The following is a 24,206-nucleotide window of genomic DNA, read 5'->3' on the forward strand; positions in this document are numbered from 1 at the left end:
ATAGATCTAGCTAGGTTTCAATTTAAATAAATGTAGTTTTATCCATGTTTAATGAGAAACAGCTACAATAACATAAGAATACAAAGGTAAATTTCGCCACTATATACAAGACTGTAATTTCTCATATGGGACATTGAGTCATCCAGAAAGCAGAAGACACTGGTTTGAATCCAGATGTCTTATCAGTTTTTTTTGTTCAAGTTTTGTACATTCTTAAAAATTTGAGCAAGGCTCGGTCGTCCGGGTATTAAAATATTAAGGCTGCGGTCTATAGAGTGTACTTAGACAATACTTACGTAAAACTTAGTTGAGTGTACTATGCTCAAAACAATATTTGATATCGTTTTTACAATCACTTGAGTTAGGATATCATCCCCACCATCTGGATGTGTGGCGGTCCTCCACAGTGCGGTTTTCAAGGAGCTTTCTTCCTCGTACCACGAAGCTGTGGAATGAGCTTCCTTGTGCGGTGTTTCCGAGACGATACGACATGGGTACCTTCAAAAAAAGCGCGTATACTTTCCATAAAGGCCGGCAACGCTCCTGTGATTCCTCTGGTATTGCGGAAGATTGTGGGCGGCGGTGATCACTTAACAACAGGTGACTCGTACGCTCGTTTGCCCTCCTATTCCATAAAAAAAAAATAAGACAGCCCAATGCAAAAGTCAAGGTCGTGTTTTTTCACACTCAGCTAAGCTATTTCAATAATATCACTAAGGCTACGGCGCTTCAAAGCGAAATATAATAATGCCTGAACTGATTGCATGCAAAGCAAAACTGTTGAAATAAAATCCAAAAATTTAATTTCGCTGGAAATAAAACCGCATTTTTATTCAAACTTTACTACTCTAAATTGTATTACATTAACTACCCTTATTGTTAGCTTTGTGGAGCACAGTTACCTAATGGCTTTGTTGCCACTTTAAGTTTGTTTAACAACCCTTCACAGTATTAACTAAAAATGTTATCACATGTGAATTCAAATTCATATATTTTTATTTAAAATAAGAATTAATATCGTTTGTTGTTGGGTTTTCTAATTGTGTAATAACTTAATACATAAGGACCCGTAAGTAGGGACTAAGTCACTTTATCACATAATATTACATAATATTTGGTCCCTACACTAGGCGTAGGCAACGTAGGCCTGTTCTGTAGGCAACCAATTTAAATTCTATGGTAACCAATATGAACCGAAAGGTCAAAAAGTGCACTTTGTATGTGTGTGTGCGCGTGCTTGTGTGTGAGTGTGAGTGAGTGTGAGTATCTGATTAATCATGTTACAAAGTATTAATAACATTATATGAATGCTAAGCTATCACTTTAAGAATAATAATAATAATAAAGAATAAGTAAATTGATAGACTTGGTTTTACATCGCATAACTTTTTACGGTTAAAAAACGTAACAAAAAAAAGAAGCAAGAAGTGTTATGAGTCATGAGACTTAAGTTAAGTATGTTTTTGATGGCTTAATATGTCAATTGACATAATGAAATATGCCGCGAAATGCTATTAGGTCAAGGGCCTCTATAATACTAATCCATTTTTTTTTATGAAAATAAGGGACGAGACGATCAGGGCGTTCAGCTGATGGTAATTGATTCGCCCTGCCCATTACAATGCAGTGCCGCTCAGGATTCTTGAAAACCCCAAAAATTCTGAGCGGCACTACAACTGCACTCGACACCATGAGACATAAAATGTTAAGTCTCATTTGCCCAGTAATTTCACTAGCTACGGTGCCCTTCAGACCGAAATACAGTAATGCTTAAACATTACTGCTTCACGGCAGAAATAGGCGCCGTTGTGGTACCCATAATCTAGCCGGCATCTTGTGCAAAGGAGCCTCCCACTGGTGAAATGAAATTAAATGTAAGGCATATGCTAATAACTCTGATAAATCTAATCAGAAAATCAAATATATCAAGTCACAATTGAATCGGAAAACGTTTTCAGTCCACTGAGTAACGTAAGTAAACTTTGAAAGTGGTTGTATTAAGGTCCCGGTAACAAAGGAAAGGATTGTTAAAGGTTCTTCGTTCTCGTAATGCTAGAGATACCTTTAGCAAATATTTTTGTTTGAATACCGAGTATTCAGAAGTTTATACGTAAGATTAAAATGGAATCGCTATTTGTACTTTCATCTGCGAATTTGTTTCAAACTATATCTGATTTTTTCATTTTTCATGATGTAATTGTTAAAGTAGCTTTGGGTGAATCCTGTAAATATATTTTTTACATGCAGGTATGAATCATTCTCTATAAAATTGGAAAGTGAGACAAATTTACATATTTTGAAACTCCAAATTGATTCATATTTCATTCTATTTATGGTTTGATTTAAAGTTCCAACTAATAAACATTTTAATCAGTATTGGACCGCAAATCCCAAAAATAGATATTATATTATCAGAAGTTTTTCAAAATTCAAAGGAAATTTATAGCCATTGAGGTATAAATATCTCTTAAAAGGAATTGCGTGTCCTTTCTTCGTAAAGAACTAAATAGAGCTAAAATCATTACACGTTGTCACTCTAAACAACAAGAAATCATGTTGTATATGAGTTAGTTGTCATTTTATTATAAATAAAAAATATAATAATTTACTCTAAAAAACTTACCTCCGCAAGCGAAGACGATCCGGGTATCTTCAGACAAAACATGAATGGTGTGTTCACGCGTTTTAATATTTCACGGAAGTCCAGTGGTATTCCTCTCGGTCGTAGCATCCTGAAGTAGGTCCCCAGAGAAGATCCATGCGTTGACAGATGAGAACCAAAGAGACGCATGAAGCCACCTCCTGATCAAGAAAGTTCCACATTGACATATTGAAACCATAATTATAATTTTTTATACAAATACATACTTATAAGCTATTGGTTGCGCTGCAATTTTTTATTCTCTTTGTTGTTATTTTTTGTTATGGAAAACTACAGTGCAGATATCATGTACCAATAGAGAGATACCTATAGACAACAATGCATTGGTATATGATTGACTAATCTAATGCCAATTGACTCTCGCGCCGGTTAATAACAAAATTGTCACCGTGCACCGAACACAGTCGCACGCAAAGCAGTGGTCAACGACCTAATCGCATCGCATCAAATTACTCGGTTTAACACATTCCATTTTACAAACACCGAGAGGACGGTAAAGCAACTTTAGCACCAGGAGTTCTTAGAGGATTAGCGGGGGCCCCCAACTACAGGCTATCTATTCCTCGGAATCTCAGGTATTGTTTCGCCATAACTGATTTTCATTTTTATTATCATATGTTTTCTTAGGAACGCGCTAATACAGCTATATTTAATGGATTACTGGTTCGTTCCTTTGCTTGCCGGTACTCGTAATTAGTCATATCACGAAAACTTACCTGTAAACACACGATTTTACTACTTAGTGAAATTTTTTTAGCACACTAGTTCATTTTTACTTCAAGTAAGTGTACTAATTGTGGCTGTGTGTGAACATCTCGTAGTAAGTTTCTGTGACAATACTTGCATTTTTTTTAATACAAATCGAGACGTAGTTGGAAAAATGACATAGAAAAGAGTTCTAGGATGCCTAGACCCTGTTTAAAAGGTTTTCTACTAATATTATACTAATATTCAAGGGACATGAGCAGTCTCAGAAAAAATTAACTGCCGCTTTATGATTACACAAATTAATTTGATAACAAAATTGACGAACGATACTGGACTCGAACGCGACCTCTCGCGTTTAATCCCAGAAGTCAGGGTTATCACTTTAAAAAAATAATAAGAAATTTCTTTAAGATTATTAAGTATATATTGCAATTATTCTGTTTATTTAATGAGTTGAATTGTATGAGCTGTTTAATAGAATTGTTGAGAAAATACCAATGACCCAAATGCGAATATCAACATTTTATCGAAAGCAATTAGTGCTAGATATTATGAGTGATAATATTTACATATCGTAAGAAAACTCGTAAACCGATCGTTACAGTTAAGTGCTCGTAAAATTGGTTGGGTATAAAAAATTGCAAAATAAACGATGGAGATATTGGGTCAATACAATCTTTTTTATTACAGTTAACCCACAAACCTAGCAAGAAAATAAATTTCAAATGAAACCAAGCAATAAGTGTCATGAAAATAAAACTTGTAGTTACCATGAAGTTACCTAATGAATTGTTGTTTTAAGGTTTTGGTAACCATATAGGAATCAACAGAAATCCTATTACCTACCTCGAACCTGTCGAAAACCGCAATTAACAGTCGAAATTCTAATTGAAACGTAAGCCTTTTATTATATCCCGTTTGTAACACGCAAATTTTTACAATGTTCATAATTACATTTGTTTTCACAAGCAAAGTAAACAATGTCTATATTAATTTTTTTAATCATGTCAAGGTTTTTATAAATAATATTTTATTGTGATTATTTAGAAAATTTTATAATAATTATTTTTATTTTTGTAAGATGTATTTACTAATTTTATTTATTTAAATAAGAGCTTCTCTGTAGGTAATGGCCTCCGCCATTTTGCACCATTGTTTACTATCTTACTTTACTTTTGTTTGCTGTTTGTCTCGCGCTATTTCTTTATGATCAACCCCTCGTCTCAGTAGTTTTCCTCGTTTTCATTTTCCATTGGGTCCTTTCCATGTCACGACTCGTTCATCAGTCATTCTAGTTTGATAGTCCCGCCCTTTTGGATTTTAATATCACAAACTGTAGCATGAAATCTAATAGTTAATATGTTTCTCTATCTTGGTGTGATTTATTTTTTCTTTCCTCCTTATTCTTAGATTGGATCATTCCATGGCTGTTTGAAATATTAAAATTTTTATTTTGCTTGTTTTGTGTATGTCCATGTTTTGTGAACCAAATGTTGGATCCGGAAGGATGCCACTACCATTACTTTCGTTTTAAGATAAAGAGGGCATGTTTTCTTTCTTTAGTTCCTCTGTGAGCTAACAATTTTACTTCTTAATTTTATGGAATGACACTTAGTGCCACGTATACAACATATTCGAGAGTGTTGTTTATTATCTTTATTATATGTCGTTTTAAAGTATTTGTCGTTAAATAAGTTTTTATCCAAATTCATTTCTAGTCCCTCTTTCTCTCTCACAGGTTCAGTTTACAGCACTTACCTTGTCAAATCAAATCAAAATCACTTTATCATTTAGGTTTAAGAAAGGACGCTTATGAATGTCTAAAATTATACGTTGGAAAAGGTTGATCTTTAATGCGAAGAAGTGGCAAGAATATCATTGTCACTCTTTTAAATCAACACTTACAGCTTCATCGTTTTACAAATTATTCTAATTACAATCTATGTTAAGCGATGTAAAAAAAACTCAAACGTTAATACTCAATGCCTAACACGAGTACCTAAGTCAGAAAAGTTTAAGTAAATGAATAAAGTTTAGTCGACATCTCAGGAGATCGAAGAGCTGGCAGCTGCCTCAGACAAAGAATTAGTCTAGCTTTTCAAAGGGGGAACGCTGCCAGTATCTTCGGAACCTTGCCTAAAGAGACTCCTTTTAATAATATGTTTTAGTTATTACATTATATTTCAGTAGATTAGGTTCATTTTTCAAGTATATATTTTTTTTTTATTGTGAATATGATCCATTATAATGTATGTAAAATTAATAAATAAAGACAAGACGGTTATTGAGTACAGTACATGCATCAATTCACACACATACACACAATAAATAATCACCGTGGTAAAAGGTAAGGAACAGGTACTCAAACACTCCAAATACACTAAAATAAAAATAGCCAATGTAGCTTACCTAACTGGACCAATTCCAAGCGTTTATCAGTAACAAAATGCCAAGGAAACGCTTTGCAGAAGCTGGCGACGCCGATCTTAAGATCATTAACATTGCTGGATGACGCAACGCTCACTGCGTCACTCTCAGCCTCACAATTCTCCTCCTTGAATTTATGATGGAGGGGAACCGCACTTATTTCGTATCTAAAATATGTTCATAATATATTAATTATATCAATAAGTGATACCTCCGTTTTTAAGGAGATTTTTGTTAACAGGCAGTATTACCTTTTGATAACCTATGATGATCTATCTGTCCTTCACTTATATATTTTTTTTAATTTATTATTCTCAGGTATTACACTAACCTAGTATTTAATGCAAATTGCTTGAGTCGCTATTGTGTCATTAAGGAAAAAAATGTATAAACATGTACTGTCACGTTTACACGTACGATATCCACAAAAACTATAAGAAATCATATACCTCCTGTTATTGCAAGAATGAAATTTGCTTTCGATTGTATGCATATTTTTTAAGTAAAGCCACAGATGCAACGCGTACATTGGAATAAATTAAATCAGTTTTTTTTATATAATATAAGACTGAAATACTCTCTTGTATAAAATACAATCAGAACAATCAAAAGGTGACCCACAAAGTACAATTAAAACAGTCCTTTGAATTTGATCTGAAATTCTTGTCGTTCAACGTGAAAAATCTTAACTCTGTTTCTTTAAAACAAAAATTAAATTCACTCCAACATTACTATAATTTACACATCTGACCTAGTGCTTACTAAACTAAGACAATGCAAATTACACAGACAATTGCACATGACATTAATTCAAGGAAGATCTAGAGCTTCCTGGTAATCCATAGATTAACTGCACAGAACAGTAACTCACCTAAATCTCCTGGGATCATTTGTGTAGCTCGTCAGTCTAATCTCAGCTTGTGTATCGTAGAGGCGCCTGGCGATTGCTCGCAAACTTCCAGCCAACATATAGGCAACTGGCTCTGATTCAGTAGTCAAGTGGAGTTGTATTTTACCCGCATGAGAAGTGCAAACAAATGCTGCTTCTGTGTCCAAGCTTTCGTCCTTGAGAACGTCATCCTAATTATAAAAACAGCATTGAATTATTTGTGTGAAATCTTTTTGCTCTAGTACTTATGGGGCTACAAAATGCTAGTCCAGATCCCTGTCACTGAACTCCATTCAATGTGTAGCGTTCCTCCACAGAGAGGACTTCGAGGTCATAAGGGCCTTCCAAATGACCTCTCTTCCTCTAATCTGGTGTTGCAAGAAACAATTTTTTTTATGGAAAAGGTGGACAAACGAGTGTACGGGTCACCTGGTGTTAAGTGATCACCTCCGCCCACATTCGCTTGCAACACCAGAGGAATCACAGAAGCGTTGCCGGGCTTTAAGGAAGGTGTACATGCTTTTTTTGAAGGTAGCTATGTCGTATCGCCCCGGTAACACCGCATAAGGAAGTTCATTCCACAGCTTAGTAGTACATGGAAGAAAACTCCTTGAAAACCGCACTGTGGAGGACCGCCACACGTCCAGATGGTGGGGATGATAACCTAACTTGTGGCGTGTCGTGCGAAGGTGGAATTCGGCGGCAGGAATCAGGTAAAATAGCTCTTCGGAACACTCCCCATGATAAATGCGGTAGAGGACACACAATGATGCGATGTCTCTACGCAACGCCAAGTTATCCAGCCGTTCACAAAGCACTGGGTCCCCGACAATTCCAGCTGCTCTGCGTTGCACGCGGTCAAATGGATCGAGCTGATACTAGGGTGCGCCAGACCAGAGATGACATCAATACTCCATATGTAGCCGTACCTGCGCCTTGTACAGCGCTATAACGTTGGCTTTGAAGTATTGCCGTGCTCTATTTATGACACCCAGTTTCTTCGAAGCCAATATGGCTTTGCTCTCCAGATGGCCGCGGAATTGGCAATCACTCGAGATATCGAGACCCAGAATTCCGATACTAGGCGAACTATGGGCGGAGGTGATCATGTAGTTTATTTTCGTTAATTTAAGCAATTATACAAATTTTTATTATTATAATAACTATTATACATTACTGTCTGCCAGATGTTTATTATAAACACATACCTGGTCGTGTAATACATCATGAACGCTGTCTAGGGTGGTGAGGAACTCAGTAAGGTTTGTGCCCAAACATTTAAACGCCCTCTCAAGTCGACAGTTGTGTGAGAATGCCGTTAAAATTAAATATTCTCCTAATTTCGCCATGAAATCCTCCGTAGATACACCTGTGAACAAAATAATAATAATAATAATAATAATAATAATAATAATAATAATAATAATAATAATAATAATAATAATAATAATAATAATAATAATAATAATAATAATAATAATAATAATAATAATAATAATAATAATAATAATAATAATAATAATAATAATAATAATAATAATAATAATAATAATAATAATAATAATAATAATAATAATAATAATAATAATAATAATAATAATAATAATAATAATAATAATAATAATAATAATAATAATAATAATAATAATAATAATAATAATAATAATAATAATAATAATAATAATAATAATAATAATAATAATAATAATAATAATAATAATAATAATAATAATAATAATAATAATAATAATAATAATAATAATAATAATAATAATAATAATAATAATAATAATAATAATAATAATAATAATAATAATAATAATAATAATAATAATAATAATAATAATAATAATAATAATAATAATAATAATAATAATAATAATAATAATAATAATAATAATAATAATAATAATAATAAACAGCAAATAGTTGCAAACTAACTTTGGCTACGACTTTTACCAATTTTCAAATTGCATGTTTTGGGGTTTATAGTTTTTAAGTCAGCCCATACAAATTAAGTTAATATACTTATATTTATGGATGATGCAGGATACGCCCTACTATTTTTATTAATTAGCCTACCGTCCAAATGACGAACGCACTAGCCTTAAATCAAGCAATTTTTGTTCAAAACCAACTGTGAGCAAAATCACTTAAAAATAGCCCGTGTTCCTCATTAATAAAATACTTATATTATGTTGAAATGATTTTCAAAATTCGTGAAGTAGTTTTTGAGTAAATTTATGACACTTTTCTACTTTGATAAGAAATTTCAATGAACTTGAGACAAATTTAATCCTTGGGTGACTGGAGTAATCCGATGTGTCATCCCTTACACTTTTCCATTAGCCCATCGATACTTTGCAGCCATCATCTTTTTCACCAGTCGGAGGTTTTTTGCACAGGAAATCAACTAGGTGACTTCCACAACAGCGCTGTTGCCGTGAACATGCCATTACTAGTGTAATAACTAACATGTTATGTACTATGTCAAAGTTATCATCTCAATTGTGATGGCGCTTAGAATATTTGGGTTCAATCAACACTCCTCCACAGCAACGCTCTTGCCGTAAACATGCCGTTACTAGTGCAATAACTAACATCTTATATAAATATGTCAAAGTGATCACCTCAGTTGTGATGGCGCTTAGAAAATTTGGGTTCAATCAAGAACACTGAACGGCACTATATTCTCATGGGCAGGGAGTATCATATCTTGCTCGTTTCGTCACTTCTTATAATTTCATGTTATAAGACCAATGTTTAGCTATGTATATCATTGAGAGAAAACTTTAAAGAAATAAACATCTTGACTGTTGCCTCTCAATATATTTTTGATAATGTAATGTATGTACATAGGCATATAAGAGAATTTGCTAGAAACTGTCATAACCATAATGTTAACACCACGAACTAACATAAACTAATAATTCCTACTACTCAGCTAAGTCGAGTTAGTATGTTTTTGTGACAACAAGATCCCAGATAATGTTCAAAACAAAAGTATACGATATTCAAAAGAAAAAAACGTTTATGTAATAAAGGTTACTATGACTATACATGACTTTTTTAATTATACCACAGATTGGGAATTGAGCGACCGCTCTCAGGCTATTAACTAATAAGTTTAATTGTACGATATTATTTGTAGCTATATTTTCGTATGAAAAAAGGGCCCGCTGAGTTAGTTGCGCTCGTTCTTAGGTCTGAGGCATACATTTTGGGTGGTAGTTTTTGACTTTTAATAAGTGATTAATAATAATATAATTAATTAATTAATTTTAATATCCTATTTTGAATAAAAATATTTGAATTTGAATAGTTATTATGATTATCGGTTGAACAATAAAAAACAATATCTGTGCAATCCTTTTACGTAATATTTCATAACAATCGTATTAAGTTTACGATAGTATATTTTTTTATGGAAAAGGTGGTCTTGAGTGATCACCGCCGCCCACGTTCTCTTGCATCACCAGAGGAATTACAAGAGCGTTGCCGGCGTTAAAGTATCTATAAATATAAAACTTCATTTAATTTTTTATTTTTTTAGAGAGTCGTTTTACTACCTACCTTAGTCATTATATGTTGAAGTTATTGAGAATAATACCTTTTTAACTACATAACATATATATTTAAATTCATAAATTTATATAATAAATAATTTTGTTCATAAAAAGTATTCAAAAATGTGTTACGCGAGTACTTTGACATCAAACGTCAACCTTTATCTTCTTTATTTGAGACGGACAGAAGCTTTACAAAAGGCTTTTATTTCATTATTCTTTTACATATTTTAAGTGTCTCACGAAAGAATACCCTCTCGTTGGATGAAGGCTTTGTGGGATAATTTTACGAAGTACATTTAACTGTATCAAGTCAGAATTTGTTATTTACTTATGATAATTATTTTATGAAGGTAGAAGTTTCATAGAATACACTCATATGTACTAGGCATAAATTTTCAAGTGTTTTATTTATTTTATTATTATTTTTATGGGAAAGGAGGAAGGAGCAGTTTTTTACTTTCTTGTCAAACTAGAATGAATCATTTGGGGTTTTTATTCAAGTTATATTGGCTTACAATTAATAATAATAATATTAATAAATAATAATCCCTACTAATATTAAGTTTGTTTGTTCATTTTTTACGACGGAGCTACTGAACCGATTTTGATGAAATGTATGCCAAAAGTAGGTTTAGTTTGCTATAGCAATCTTCGTCGACATAAGATTCATATAATATGTTGGGAACGTGAGCAAAAACAGGAACTGGAACTGGAATTTGACATGAGATAATCTTCAATACCAAAACTTGATTATTATTTTTAAAACTCTTTATCTACGCGAATGAACTCGCGGGCATCAGCTAAGTAATATGTAAAATATAAGTAATAATTAGTTGAACCGCGAGAGCGTTGGCGACCTTATAAAGCGTCGAATAAACAAAAAAAAAAAATAGAAAACCGAAAACCCATTAGTAGGTGGCGGGCGAGGATCAAACCCGGGACTCCGTGGTGAGAGTCAACGGTTGAACCATTTCGTCAACGATGCTTTTTTTAAAATTTATAGTCTAGTCGTTAAGCCACATCAAATTTATGTAATGTAAAGTAGCTATTTAAATAGTGCTTAAGCATTTGTCTCTTGTAGAGAGGAATACCGTTACTGTAAAACTACTGTTACTGCTCTTAAATAAACAAGGACTAGAACTTAATGCAGAAGAATTAGAATTACCAGTGGAGGCTCCTTTGTACAGGATGTCGGCTAGATTATGGGTACCACAACGGCGCTTATTTCTGCTGTGAAGCAGTAATTTGTAAGCATTACTGTCGGTTACGGTCTAAAGGGCGCCGTAGGTAGTGAAATTACTGGGCAAATGAGACTTAACATCTTTTGTCTCAAGGTGACGAGCGCAGTTGTAGTGCCGCTCAGAAATTTTAGGTTTTTTCAATAATTCTGAGCGGCACTGCATTGTAACGGGCAGGGCGTATCAATTACCATCAGCTGAACGCCTGCCCGTCTCTTCCCTTATTTTCATTAAAAATAATAATTCATACATCATTTATCTCGGGGAGTGTTACTAAGAGCTGTTTGATCTGATTCGACCGATTTCCACATTCATACGACATGCCAATTAGGATATCATCCCCACTATCTGAATGTCTGGCGTTCCTGTACAGTACGGTTTTCCAGGAACTTTCTTCAAAGTACAACCAAGCTGTGGAATGATCTACCTTGTGTGGTGTTTCGGACAATATGAAATTCTTCAAAAAACAGCGTACACTTTTCTTGTGATTCCTCTAGTGTTGCAGGAATGTGGGTGACGGTGATCACTTAACATCAGGTGAACCGTACGCTCGTTTCTACAGTTACATGAAAAAAATACAATCATTGACATCCGTTACTTAATTCAAAATCTAAATTACTTGTACATGCTGAAGTCACGAAGTCTTCCCACACTCATTATTTTAAAGGCGGGGATACACATGCCAGTAAATCGGGAAAGTAGCTGGCATAAAAGTTACTGGAATTTATGAGTAACTAGCACACTGCGGATACATTTACAAGTAATACTAGCATGTAAGTTGTGTCCATACATGCCAGAAATACCATCACTTATACACAGGAAAGTTCGTGAGAGAACTCGTACCTATTCTTGCGCGCTAAAAATGGATATCAATCAAAATAAATTAAACAAAATGAACGAGTCAGCTACTGGTATGACCGTAGCGTCTGTTCCACGTGCCAGTTTGGCAGCTCCCCGCGACCCAAGTCAACGGATATCCAAGTAAATCAATTAATTTGTGCTAGCTACATTCAACAAACCACTGCCACTCCATTTTCCACCAGCCGCAACCTAATATAATACAATTCACACACTTTGTTAGAAGCCCGACGAGATAGTCCTCGTCCTGTAATCGTTTAACACCACACACATCACAAATCACACACCTACAATAACACTACATACAAATAGTCACACAACACGGGATACTAATCTGTGCTTAGATAAACAACTAGTTTTATTTTCCTCATATTCGAAATGAAAAGTAGAGTGTTTAACTCGGTTAAAAGTATCAATTCCTACTCGGACTATAGCCGACCTCGCTGCGCTCGGGCGTCTAAATACCTCGGGAATTGATTCTTTCGACCCTCGGTTAACAATCTACTATTCCTCCTCTCCAAAAAAAACAGCTAGCTACATGTATGCCAGTTACAGGCAAGCCAGTTAGCGTATACACATTACAGTAGCTGGCACGTACAAGGAGCTGGTATACTAGTGTGTATGCTACGGGCATGTGTATCCCCAGCTTAACCTTAGGCATAACCAATTATCATAATATTTTTACTTACTATCCGTCGCACGTACGGCATCATAAATCTCTTGTAAATACGCATAATTTCTGCACGTTCTGACGTCATCCGGTAGCCTCCGTCTGAAATAAATAAATCTATTTAAAGGCTGACCTACTCTTCAGTTAATCTAATAAACAAAATAATAAACCAATTTACAGCTCACTTATATATATAAAACGTAGTGCGTAAGGTATACAAACTTAATGTTGTTTATTTTTGGATTTAACGATAGTTCCCGTTAATATGTTGTGGTTATGTTCTTAGATAGGGTTGAATTCATAATATTGTAATAGCTGTAAGCCACCCTAATTTTAACCAGGTTGAATTTAAAATATAAGATATTATAGAAATAGAGAAGTTTTATTTAATTATAATATAAAAAACGTTGCCTTTTTTGAATTCAGAATGTAATTTTATATGCGTAAGTCAGGGGTCAAGTAAATGTTGTCGTGTTTATGTAATTTTTTTCTTTTTCTGTAATCTTTATATTTTGTTTTTCTTTTCTATTTTTTTTTGTCAATATTAATAATACAATGTTACGAATTAAATTAAGTTTGTTTTACTATTCTACGGGATATGTTTACAAAAAATAAAAAAACATATAAGTATTGTAGTTTCTAACCACTACTACATACTTTTAGGCTACACAGTAACGACCTTTATTTGCAAAAAGAGCCAGATTTTCAAAGATTCCCGTATTTTTCCCAAAACATCATTAATAATTATTGATGTAAATGAATGAGTATTAATATGATGTTATTGAGTAGATTTAAAATACTTTTATAAATGTTTAATTGGGAACAAAGTACTTTATAATTTTATTTATTTTAACAATTAACGTTGAAACGCTTGAAAAAAGCAAGTATGGCTGCTAACGCTTGGTGATAAGGTTCATATTCTGCCGGACAAAACAGAGCTGAACATAACTCTATACATGCCTATTTTTATCAGTTACGAAATTTACGCAAAAGAACTTTGCGTTTAAGATATTTTTAAATAATCATCAATTTTCACGAAACAAAAAGTTAAACGCTTGCTAGCATAGACTTGGGACTAGCGGTGCTAGCGTATAAACGACATGACAGCTCGATGATGCGTGACCAATTCTGATTTGTTTATATGTGCGCTACTTAGTGCTTTAATATAAAAAATACTAAGGTACTAACGCGAAAAGTGGCTGACCGTTTACGACTCTTAATAAAAATCGGTTATAGAAACAATAGACTTGCTTTCCTTTTCTATCTTGATAGATCTCTGCTAGATTCAAAGATTGAAAGATATTTATTTTACCCGTAGGACACAGAGTCCCAGTTGGATAATATGTCAACAACAAAAAGAAAGCGTAAATTACATCTGATTGCTTTATCTATTACTTAAGATTTACTGGGAAAAGAAGTGCAAAGAAAAGCCGAGCACCTAGCTAGAGATGTTCTCGCACGCTATGTTCATCTATACGCCAGTATATTTTACGTCTATGATCGCTAGTGACGACTAGCAAAATAATCGACAGTTTGTTGCTTAATTATTCTTTTATCACATAATTGAAACTATGAACCAAATAATGTAATAAGCCTTGCCTTAATTATTTTCCAATAAGCCAATAAGAGGCTTACCCGTTATCAGTCCATTGCATTCAATAATGCAGACAGGGCAATCATCATTCATCAATCATCAATCGCAGTGAGATATGCCGTGTGAAATGACAATTACACAATTGATTGAAATGGCAATTCTTGCTTCCGTATATTCATAATAGTATATTATGCTACCAAAGGGGATGTAAATACTATTACTATAATAAGAGGCGGCACTGCCAAAGTGAAAATTAAAATTTAGTTTAGCATGAAACATGCAGTCATTTGTCATAAGTTTGAAATAGTAATAATTACAGTATCGCGATTGGCTACGAAATATAATCCGGCTAAATTTGAAAGCGAATAGTTGCTTGAAACGTAGTGGATTTCTATCTCTTTTTTTACAAGTTTATAGCAGTCATCTGTCAATCTGTCAATGACTGCACGATTCATACAATCAAATGAATCGCTTTTTTCTTAGAGAATTTCGCCAGGCTGTATGATACAAGTAAGCTAAGTCGCTCATTATACACGAGTCCGTGGGTAGCAGTCCGAGGCGCAGGCGAGGGCGTAAATCAGCCGTGTCCAATCAGCAAGTTGCTCACGAGCAGGGGCGTGCATTGATTTTCTAGTAAGGTAGGCACTGTGGATCTAAATAGTCGTTGTTAATCTACCAGTGATAGGCTCCTTTGCACAGGATGCCGGCAAGATTATGAGTACCGCAACAGCGCCTATTTCTGCCTTGAAGCAGTAATGTTTAAGCATTACTGTGTTACGGTCTGAAGGGTGTCGGAAAGCTAGTGAAATTACTGGGCAAATGAGACTTAATATCTTATGTCTTAAGGTGACGAACTCAATTGTAGTGCCGCTCAGAATTTTTGGATTTTTCAAGAATCCTGCGCGGTATTGCATTGTTATGGACATCAATTGCCATCAGCTGAACGTAATGCTCGTTTAAGTTAAACGCTAGTGCTATATTTATTTGGGTTCATAACGAGGTAGGTACTGCCTAATTGCCTATATGCTATACGAGTTTCATACGCAATTATTCAACACACTTGAGAGGAAAAAACAAATATGTTTAAACAAAACAAATATAAATGAAAATCATGGAAAATGGCATGTTTATGTTTATTTGCACGTGGCAAATGTAAGATGATTGATTACATATAGCCATACAGCTTTTATATTTCTAGTGATATAATGCCTATATTTATAACAAATTATTGTAAATTATAAATAATTTGATAATAATAAAATATGTTTTTTTCGTCTTAATAAAGATTTTTTTTATCCCAAAAATGTAAATGTATTTTCAGCGGCTTTAAACCTCTTTGTTGTTACATAAAACTGCATTACCCTCTTAAATTGAACATGCTCTGTTTATTCTTATATAAAATGCAATTAGTTACTGTTAACCTCTATTTTCAGCAACGCACGCACACTAAGACAAAGTGACATACAGATCGCGAGTTTAAGACGTAATTTGTCACGCACACTAAAGTAATAAACCTGGCCTGCTGTCATGCGAGGCTCTATCTAGATGTATAAATTATTTATATTAAGCTTATAATTTATATTGAGTTATTGTCTTATTTAAAATTCAATGACATAATGAACCATAAAAAGCAATAAGAAAATTGCAAAGTAAATTTTGTTATTTGCTCAGCAAATGCACCTTTACAAATCAAAATACAATTGCTACAAACAGTTCTTTAGTAAGGCCTTTCCCTATTGGTTATTATTTTCATATACTTACAAGCAATTATATTTGTCGTAGTGCTCTGATTGGTTCTTTGTTAATGACGTCACTGCGGCATGAAGGCAGTCATTCTGAAATAAAACATTACGTTAGATTTGTAGGAAAATCATAATCATAAATCCTTTATTTTGCTAGAAAACATGTAACATAGTTTTAAGGTTGTTATCGGCCATTTCTTGCATCCAAAATTATTATTAACTATTAATTCATTTTTCGTTTCATTACAAAATTCTAGTTATTATTATAATTGATTTAATATTAATCTTATATATAAAATTCTCGTGTCACAATGTTCGTTCCCGTACTCCTCCGAAACGGCTTGACCGATTCTCATGAAATTTTGTGAGCATATTGAGTAGGTCTGAGAATCGGCCAACATCTATTTTTCATACCCCTAAATGTTAAGGGTGGTCCACACGAATTTTTTTTTTTGAATTTTTTTGACAATTTTTTTAAATGTGTTGGATTATGAGTCAGCATTAATGCATACAACTTCAAATTTTCACCCATCTACGATCAACAGTTACTTTTGTATCGCGATTTTAATATCGGCAATACAACGTTTGCTGGGTCAGCTAGTAAACTCTATATTTTAAGCACTTACGACTATTTAAATTATAATTATTATTTTTAAATGTCATTATATAAAGACTAGAATTAATATATTTTTAAAAGTCAATTTAATTTAATCTAATGTGTTAACAATTCATTTATGGAAAAAAACATTTATCTATAAGTCATGTAAAAAGATCCTTCTCAAATTGTTGGACGGGTAATATACATAAGCTTGGAGGGAGTTAAAGACAATTAACCATTTCATGTGTATTAACTCTTATTAATAACTATTTTAAATTACAGTTCAACTCGTACGTCCTATTACTTCAATAATTACTATCACTACATTTTCTCTGGCTTATAGTTCTATGATTTCACATTTTTATTGAAATATAAAATACGGCGAGGTTATATAGCTTTTAGCGGGCTGTTTTCCGCATCTCTATCGTCTATTTAATCTGTATATTTGTTCATTTGTAAGTAAGAAAAACGTTAACCGTATTTTCTGTTCACATTAAGACATTAAATTTGATAAGGGATAATCTGCGTCTACACAATCTAACAAATAAACAAATAATTATTTACTTTATTATGTCAAGAATACGATATTTATCGCAATCAATCCATACTTTAGTTTCAATATTTAATAATTAATTATTGTAGTTTATATACCAAGGGTGAAAAACACTGTACGGTTGTCGTATGGGAAGGATTGAGCGTAGCCAAAAGGATTGAGTGTAACCAAGAGGATTGAGCGTAGCCAAGAGAATTGATCGTAGCCTAGAGGATTGAGCGTAGCCAAGAGGATTAAGCGTAGCTAAGAGGATTGAGCGTAGCCAAGAGGATTGAGCGAAGCCAAGAGGATTGAGCGTAGCCAAGACGATTGAGCCTAGCCAAGAGGATTTAGCGTAGCCAAGAGGAGTGAGCGAACCCAAGCGGATTGAGCGTAGCCAAGAAACCATGTAAAGTCCTAAAAGAAGCAATGGATTCAAGCCGACCAAGATTAAGACAGACTTTATTCTCTGAAAATTAGCATATTAAGTATTATGAACACAAATATGTTAATTTTCTCTCCGTCTCGAGGTAGTAAAAAGGTAGGGCTACAAAAATTTGTATTTATTAAGTTAATCATTTCGATAGTAATAAAATCACTATTGAAGCCAAAGTATTTTTTCTTATTGACTGACCAAAGCTTTCAGTACTATTAGATATTTAATGTATTATTATTTTGGTCGTTAATTATAAAGGCATCTAAATTAATAAGCTTTAGAGATAAATCACCACCACAACTGTCAACACACCATACCGTTTAATTAACCAAAATCTTTGCAACGGTTATATATCTCAGCGTCTTGAAAGTAAAAAAAGGACTTACTATACTTTGACTTTTCGTGACAATAATTGAACATTGTCGAGCAAGTGTGACAAAATAAATAATAAGGAAAACTCAGGCCCACTCTAATAGTTCACCAAGAGGAGAAAAATTTGCACCTCCTGCAGAGGGTAAATTTTGTAGGCAGGAGGTGAACACGAGGGCCTAGTGAGACATATAATATAAGTGCTTTGTACTACATCTATAAGGAGTGTCATATAAATACCGAAAGAGTATCAATATGTTGACATGAATTAAACATAGTGCTATTTGAAGTATTTCTGACAGACAAAAAAAATACGGGTTGCACTCCGGGACTGCCGGCAGAAGTGAAAACGTGAAAATTAAGGTTGTGCATTTTTAATATTTTGGAATGGTTAGGAAATATTTTCGCACGAATTGCTTTATTTGTTAGTGTAAAAGTATTAGCATTTATATTGTTATATACAATATTCATTTATTGTGCTATTGTATACAAATATGACAATTTTTGTTACATAAAAATTTAATACTTCAGAACTATTAAAATTATTGTACATTAAAAAGTTTATCTCTTAAAAAAATCAACTTTCATCCATAATTTCTACGACTCTTTCACCATCTTCAATAGGTTTATGGTAACTGAAGTAAGAAACAAAATTATAATAAAAAAATTAACAATATAACTATCACCTTAGGGAGATTCTTTGCTAATGACAAAGCTTAAAAACCAAATTAATAAATTATAAAAATATTTCACGGCTGAGATTCGATCCCTCACCCACACGATGTTTCGTCTTCGCAATCACAATGATTCAACGACTGGTGCAATGACCATATTATTATGATCATTAAGTAGAAATAGCCGAATTTTAATTAGTTAGAAGTATAAATCTTTCATCCATAATAAAACTGACGCGAGTTTAACATTTTATACCCATGCCAAGAATAGTGCTCAACGACGCAAAAGAAGTTTACAAAATAAATCAAGGCTGTCACTAGCTATCAGCCAGTTTGTATTTAAATTGTAACTTATCAGCATCGTGTTCCGTCCGTGTATTCAACTCACAAACAAAAAACAAACCAAGAATGCGTTTGAAATAATAAACTAAGTGTTCCTTGATAAGTAAGGTATTCAATTTTACACTAAAATACCATACAGTATACTAGGACTCACTGAGCACAAATTCAAAAAATATATTAAAGTTTATTTGACAAAGAAGGCTTACTATAGTATAGTAGATGATAAAGAGGCCACCAAAAATTGTTTAATATTATATTATGTCAAACCTCCTTTATCCCCTTTCTGTCATACCAGTGGGAGGCTACTTTGCTCAGGATGTAAGCTAGATCATGGGTACCACAACAGCATCTATTTCTGCTGTGAAGCAGTAATGTGTAAGCATTATTGTGTTTAGGTATGAAGGGCGCCGTAGCTAGTGAAATTACAGGGCAAATGAGATTTAACATATGTATATATGTTATTTATGTCTATATTATATTTATGTCTATTATATTATATTTATTATTTATTTATATTTATGTCTCAAGGTGACGAGCGCAATTGTACTGCCGTTCAGAATTTTTGTGTGTTCTTAAGTATCCTGAGCGGCACCGCATTAAAATGGGCAGGACGTATCAATTACTATCAACCGAACGTCCCATTCGTCTAGTCCCAAATTTTCATAAAAAAAAGGAAGCTTCATAATGTTTACCAAGTTTTGTTGCAATAATATGTTATGTTATTGTCACTCCCTGTGGTAAATAAATATATTTCTATATCTAATAATTTTTCATACAAATTTTCCACCCGCATATATGTACGTAATAAATAACGCACTTTCAGCCCAAGTGTCATAACAATACGAAATCACTTTCCCAGAAGGATACGAATCGTCTACTTATTTGAAGTAATCGATACGGAATAGAATATAACAGCTTGCAGCAAAAGCTTAGCATGAATCTATCACAAATCACGTTTTTTGTTTACAATAACCAAGCTTGTTTATCTAGTAACCCGTAACATAAACCGCATAAAGATACTTCGGCTAATGTAAACACAAGTGGTTAAACCATCTCAAGTGGCCGTGCCGGGTTCGGCGCCAAAACAGCTGAGCGGGTGGCGTTACCAGGCGCGTGGGACACGAGGATGTCCTCGTAGCTTAGGTTTATCTAACAAGATATTTTCTACTAACTTTTAAAGTAAGTCATGTTTTTGGAACGGTTTTTCCATAATTAGCACGTTTGGCAGGTGGGTTGGCAATCCCAGTAGATATTGATGCTCTCTCTGAAGGATGCTATCTCGGATTATGGGCCTCAATTCTTTGTATCCCTTAGTCGCACACGTCTTACAACACCCACGAGAGGAGATGGGGTGTTGGTATTCTGGAGTGACTGAGGATTGCCGGGATAGATTGGATAAGGAAAGCGTAGGACCGATCGCTGTGGAGATCTTTGGGGGAGGTCTTTGTACAGCACAGGAAATTCTTCTCACTCAGAGCGCCATTTGTTAATTAGAAATGACATCAAAAATAATTCTAAAGGAATCAATTTTGAGTAAATAAATGCCTTTTACGCCTTTTAGCAGTGTACGTATTTTGAGCTGATGTGACGTTTCAAAGTAAAACGTTAAATTCAAATCGTTACTAGAATTCCAAGTATTATATTGAAATATTATGTAAGCCGTGCTCACTTCGCTGAAAGACCGATTGGCCTGCATTCAGAATTGTTAGTCGTCGTGACCTTTCAATAGAATAAGAATCAATGCCGACATAGAAATATCAAATAGCTTACATAATAGGCATTATTGTGGGTACATTTATATCATATTGAAATTCTTGACAATACATTCAAAATGCAATATACACAACACGCAGGTTACCTCCGAATTTTGTACGTTTCTGTTCCGGGAACATCATGGGCATACATTCAAAATATATTGAAACCTTATGCCAGTGGCAACTAAACTATGATGAAAGATTTTATTTAAGTTAACCCGACGTTTCAAGACCTTTCCAGGTAATAAAAATGTAACTTTTTCGCAAAAATCTAATGTAAGAACGCAGTTACAATTACACGTGTTTTAATTCTTTTAAAGTGTTTTATTTAAATGTGTAACACTCGCGTTAATCAAACAAAATTCTATAAAAATATTCCTAACTATGAAATTAAAATCGAATTAGTCATTTCTGATTTGTCTAAATATGATTCAAAATGGAAATATAAAAAGTAATCTTGCTACAAAGTATTTTTAACATAAGGCGGTTATCTCGAGTGAACTATATTAAGAACTGACGTACTCCATATCAGTATGTAGGGCTTCAGCTTGTCGGCTTACAGATAACATTTTATCTGCACACCGTTCCTGCGGGTTTTCACTCGTTTCATCAATTTAAGCAAGTATGATAAATTTATCATCAAGCTCTAGATTATATTTAAAGGCTTACATTTAAAGTGCTGTTTTTTTTTTACTTCTCATAATAATATGGTCTTGCTTTATGTACCTTTTAATGGGCTATATTTTTTCGTATGTCACTTAGGTATATAAGTTATCTTAAATACAGGGTGAACCAAAAGTCCGCTTATAATTGGAATGATGATTAAAAAGAAACTAATTACAGTAAATCAAAATTGTTTCTTGTTTTCGATAGTAAGCAAAAGGGGAATTTATTTCTTAAAAATCACATCATCCATATCATTCCTTATTCTGGCATTGCTGCAATCTAGAGCGGAAATTTTCGATAACAGCTTTACGTGTTTCTGTTGAGATATTTTGGATTTCTGTGCGAATACGATCCTTTAATTTGTCAAGAGTTACTGGGTTGGTGTCGTAAACTTTAGCCTTAAGATATTCTCAAAGAAAAAAATCCATTGGTGAAAGATCCGGGCTACGAGGCAGCCAGTTAATATCCCCTCTTTTCGATATCACTTTTGGGCCAAAAATGTCTCGAGCTTCCCTTAACGAGTCATTACATGTATGACAAGTGGCTACATCTTGCTGAAACCATGAGCGTTGATTAAAACCAACAAAATCCTGCAGTGCGGGAGCGAAAAAGTTTTGTAACGTGGTGAAATACCGCTCGGAATTCACTGTAACCGCACGTCCTCTTGAGTCTTCAAAAAAGTATGGACCAATAATGCCTCTTGCTGATAAAGCAGCCCATACTGTGAGTTTGGGTGAATGCAGGGGTTTTTGATGCTTTAATTTTGGATTAGTGTCACTCCAATAACGAAAATTTTGTCTATTAACATGCCCATTTAGGTGGAAGTGTGCCTCATCTGAGAAAAATTTTTTTGTAAAACTGGTGAATCGCTCTACCATTTCGTTCGCAAACTGCAACCTAGTGGCATGGTCCTGAGGCCTTAATTCTTGCACCATTTGGAATTTATAGGGATGTAGACTTAAATCTTTCTTGAGAATACGGTTTAATGATGTTCTTGGCACGTTAAGGACAGCAGACCGCTTTCGAGTTCACGTTTTCGGGGTCCCTCAACGTTCTAGGCCGGCCAGATCGAGGTAAATCCATTGTTGAACCCGTCTTCTCAAACTTGAGCACCCATTTTTTAATTAACACACCTGATGGAGCTTGATTTTTGTGTCATATCTAGTAATGATTGCAAAACTTTCGTTGAGCTAAGGTCGCAGAATCGTTATTTCCATAGTACTCGCGTACACAAAACGGACGTTGACTACCGCTGAACGACGCCATGGTACTAAATTCCCATTGGCCGCTTTTGCAATGCGTTACCCCTGCGCCGCCGCTGCTGGACGCGGCAACCGATTCAAATGCTAACGGACTTTTCGTCCACCTTGTATAATTTAAAGAAGATTCTACAGCTTTCTCAAAATAGTGTAAATTTGGAGGATAGGTGAAAAGAGTGTAAAAAGAAAAGTTGTAGATGTTTTTATTATCTGCAACATTGCGATTTAACCTTTTTCCATAGGACTTGTAGTTTTGCTGGAAATAGAGATAAATCATTTTTTTTTTTGCTTAATCTCCCCCCCCACTTACCTTAACCCCCACCCCACTTCTACTTCCCGACCTCCGATCACCCGTAAATAAGCTTTCCTTTCATTTTTGTAATACATGTTGTATATTGATACACTTCCTTTTCCAATGGGTTTCACCCTACTATTATTATTTTTTTTCATTTCTACCATTTTCAAAAGCTTTCAGCACTGGTCTATTTATGTACGGAGATTGTATTGTATTGTCAATGACATTTTGCTGATGTCTTAAAATTGTTTAATTATATTTAGACAGAGTTTTATGTCGGAAAAATCAACAACTTTATGAGTTGTACTTCATTTAAAGGAAATTTTCATACTTGAGTTATATTAATTATCAGATTATTCTTTACTCTCATCTTGTAGAAAATAATGCACAACATCCAATTATAGATTCCATGATAAGCATAATTCAGATATCTGCTACGCGCCTCACAAACCAAGCTAACCAAGTCGAGCAAGGGGTACAAAACAGGGCAACTTTACAAAGTATTGCTATATATGTGATATAACTGACAGCAGCCGAACTTACTACAAAAAATATACATTTCGATAATTGCGTTAAAAAGAAGAAAAAATAAAGTAAGGATTGAATTGTGAATACTGAGTGATAGAAAAATGGGTGTTAGTGACGAGCCTATATCGGATGACTAATGGAATGGGGAATTTTTCGGTAATGTCAGTTAATGTTCTCACATCGCCGCGCCTGAACGAAGTTGATCCCAGAGGGTTTTTATGTGTGATTAATTGAAGTTTCTCTATTTTGTCCCTGTCTGAGATTTATGCAATTGAAATCTTGATTCACAGTGTAGTCTTTTATTGTTCTTATGTGTTGCTGTGTAAAGCTTTGTCGATTGCACGTACACATCACTGTTTGCAGCGGAATCGTTGGGCTGGCCGTTTCCTTCACTTA

The 24,206-nt window shown here is 34.0% G+C and overlaps 1 protein-coding gene across 1 annotated transcript in view; it reads right to left on the minus strand.

Moving 5' to 3' along the window:
- LOC126970806 (head-specific guanylate cyclase) overlaps positions 1-24,206 on the minus strand; it is an 87,160-nt gene that overhangs the window by 15,446 nt on the left and 47,508 nt on the right. Inside the window, exons 3-8 of the mRNA XM_050816927.1 lie at positions 16,377-16,450; positions 13,041-13,123; positions 7,895-8,055; positions 6,669-6,877; positions 5,780-5,964; positions 2,624-2,802 (exon numbers count right to left, since the gene is read on the minus strand). Coding sequence (XP_050672884.1) covers positions 2,624-2,802; positions 5,780-5,964; positions 6,669-6,877; positions 7,895-8,055; positions 13,041-13,123; positions 16,377-16,450 — 891 coding nt within the window. The remainder of the gene's footprint in view (positions 1-2,623; positions 2,803-5,779; positions 5,965-6,668; positions 6,878-7,894; positions 8,056-13,040; positions 13,124-16,376; positions 16,451-24,206) is intronic.

The sequence above is a fragment of the Leptidea sinapis genome, chromosome 22, assembly GCF_905404315.1.
Source record: "Leptidea sinapis chromosome 22, ilLepSina1.1, whole genome shotgun sequence".
Taxonomy (NCBI): Eukaryota; Metazoa; Arthropoda; class Insecta; order Lepidoptera; family Pieridae; genus Leptidea; species Leptidea sinapis.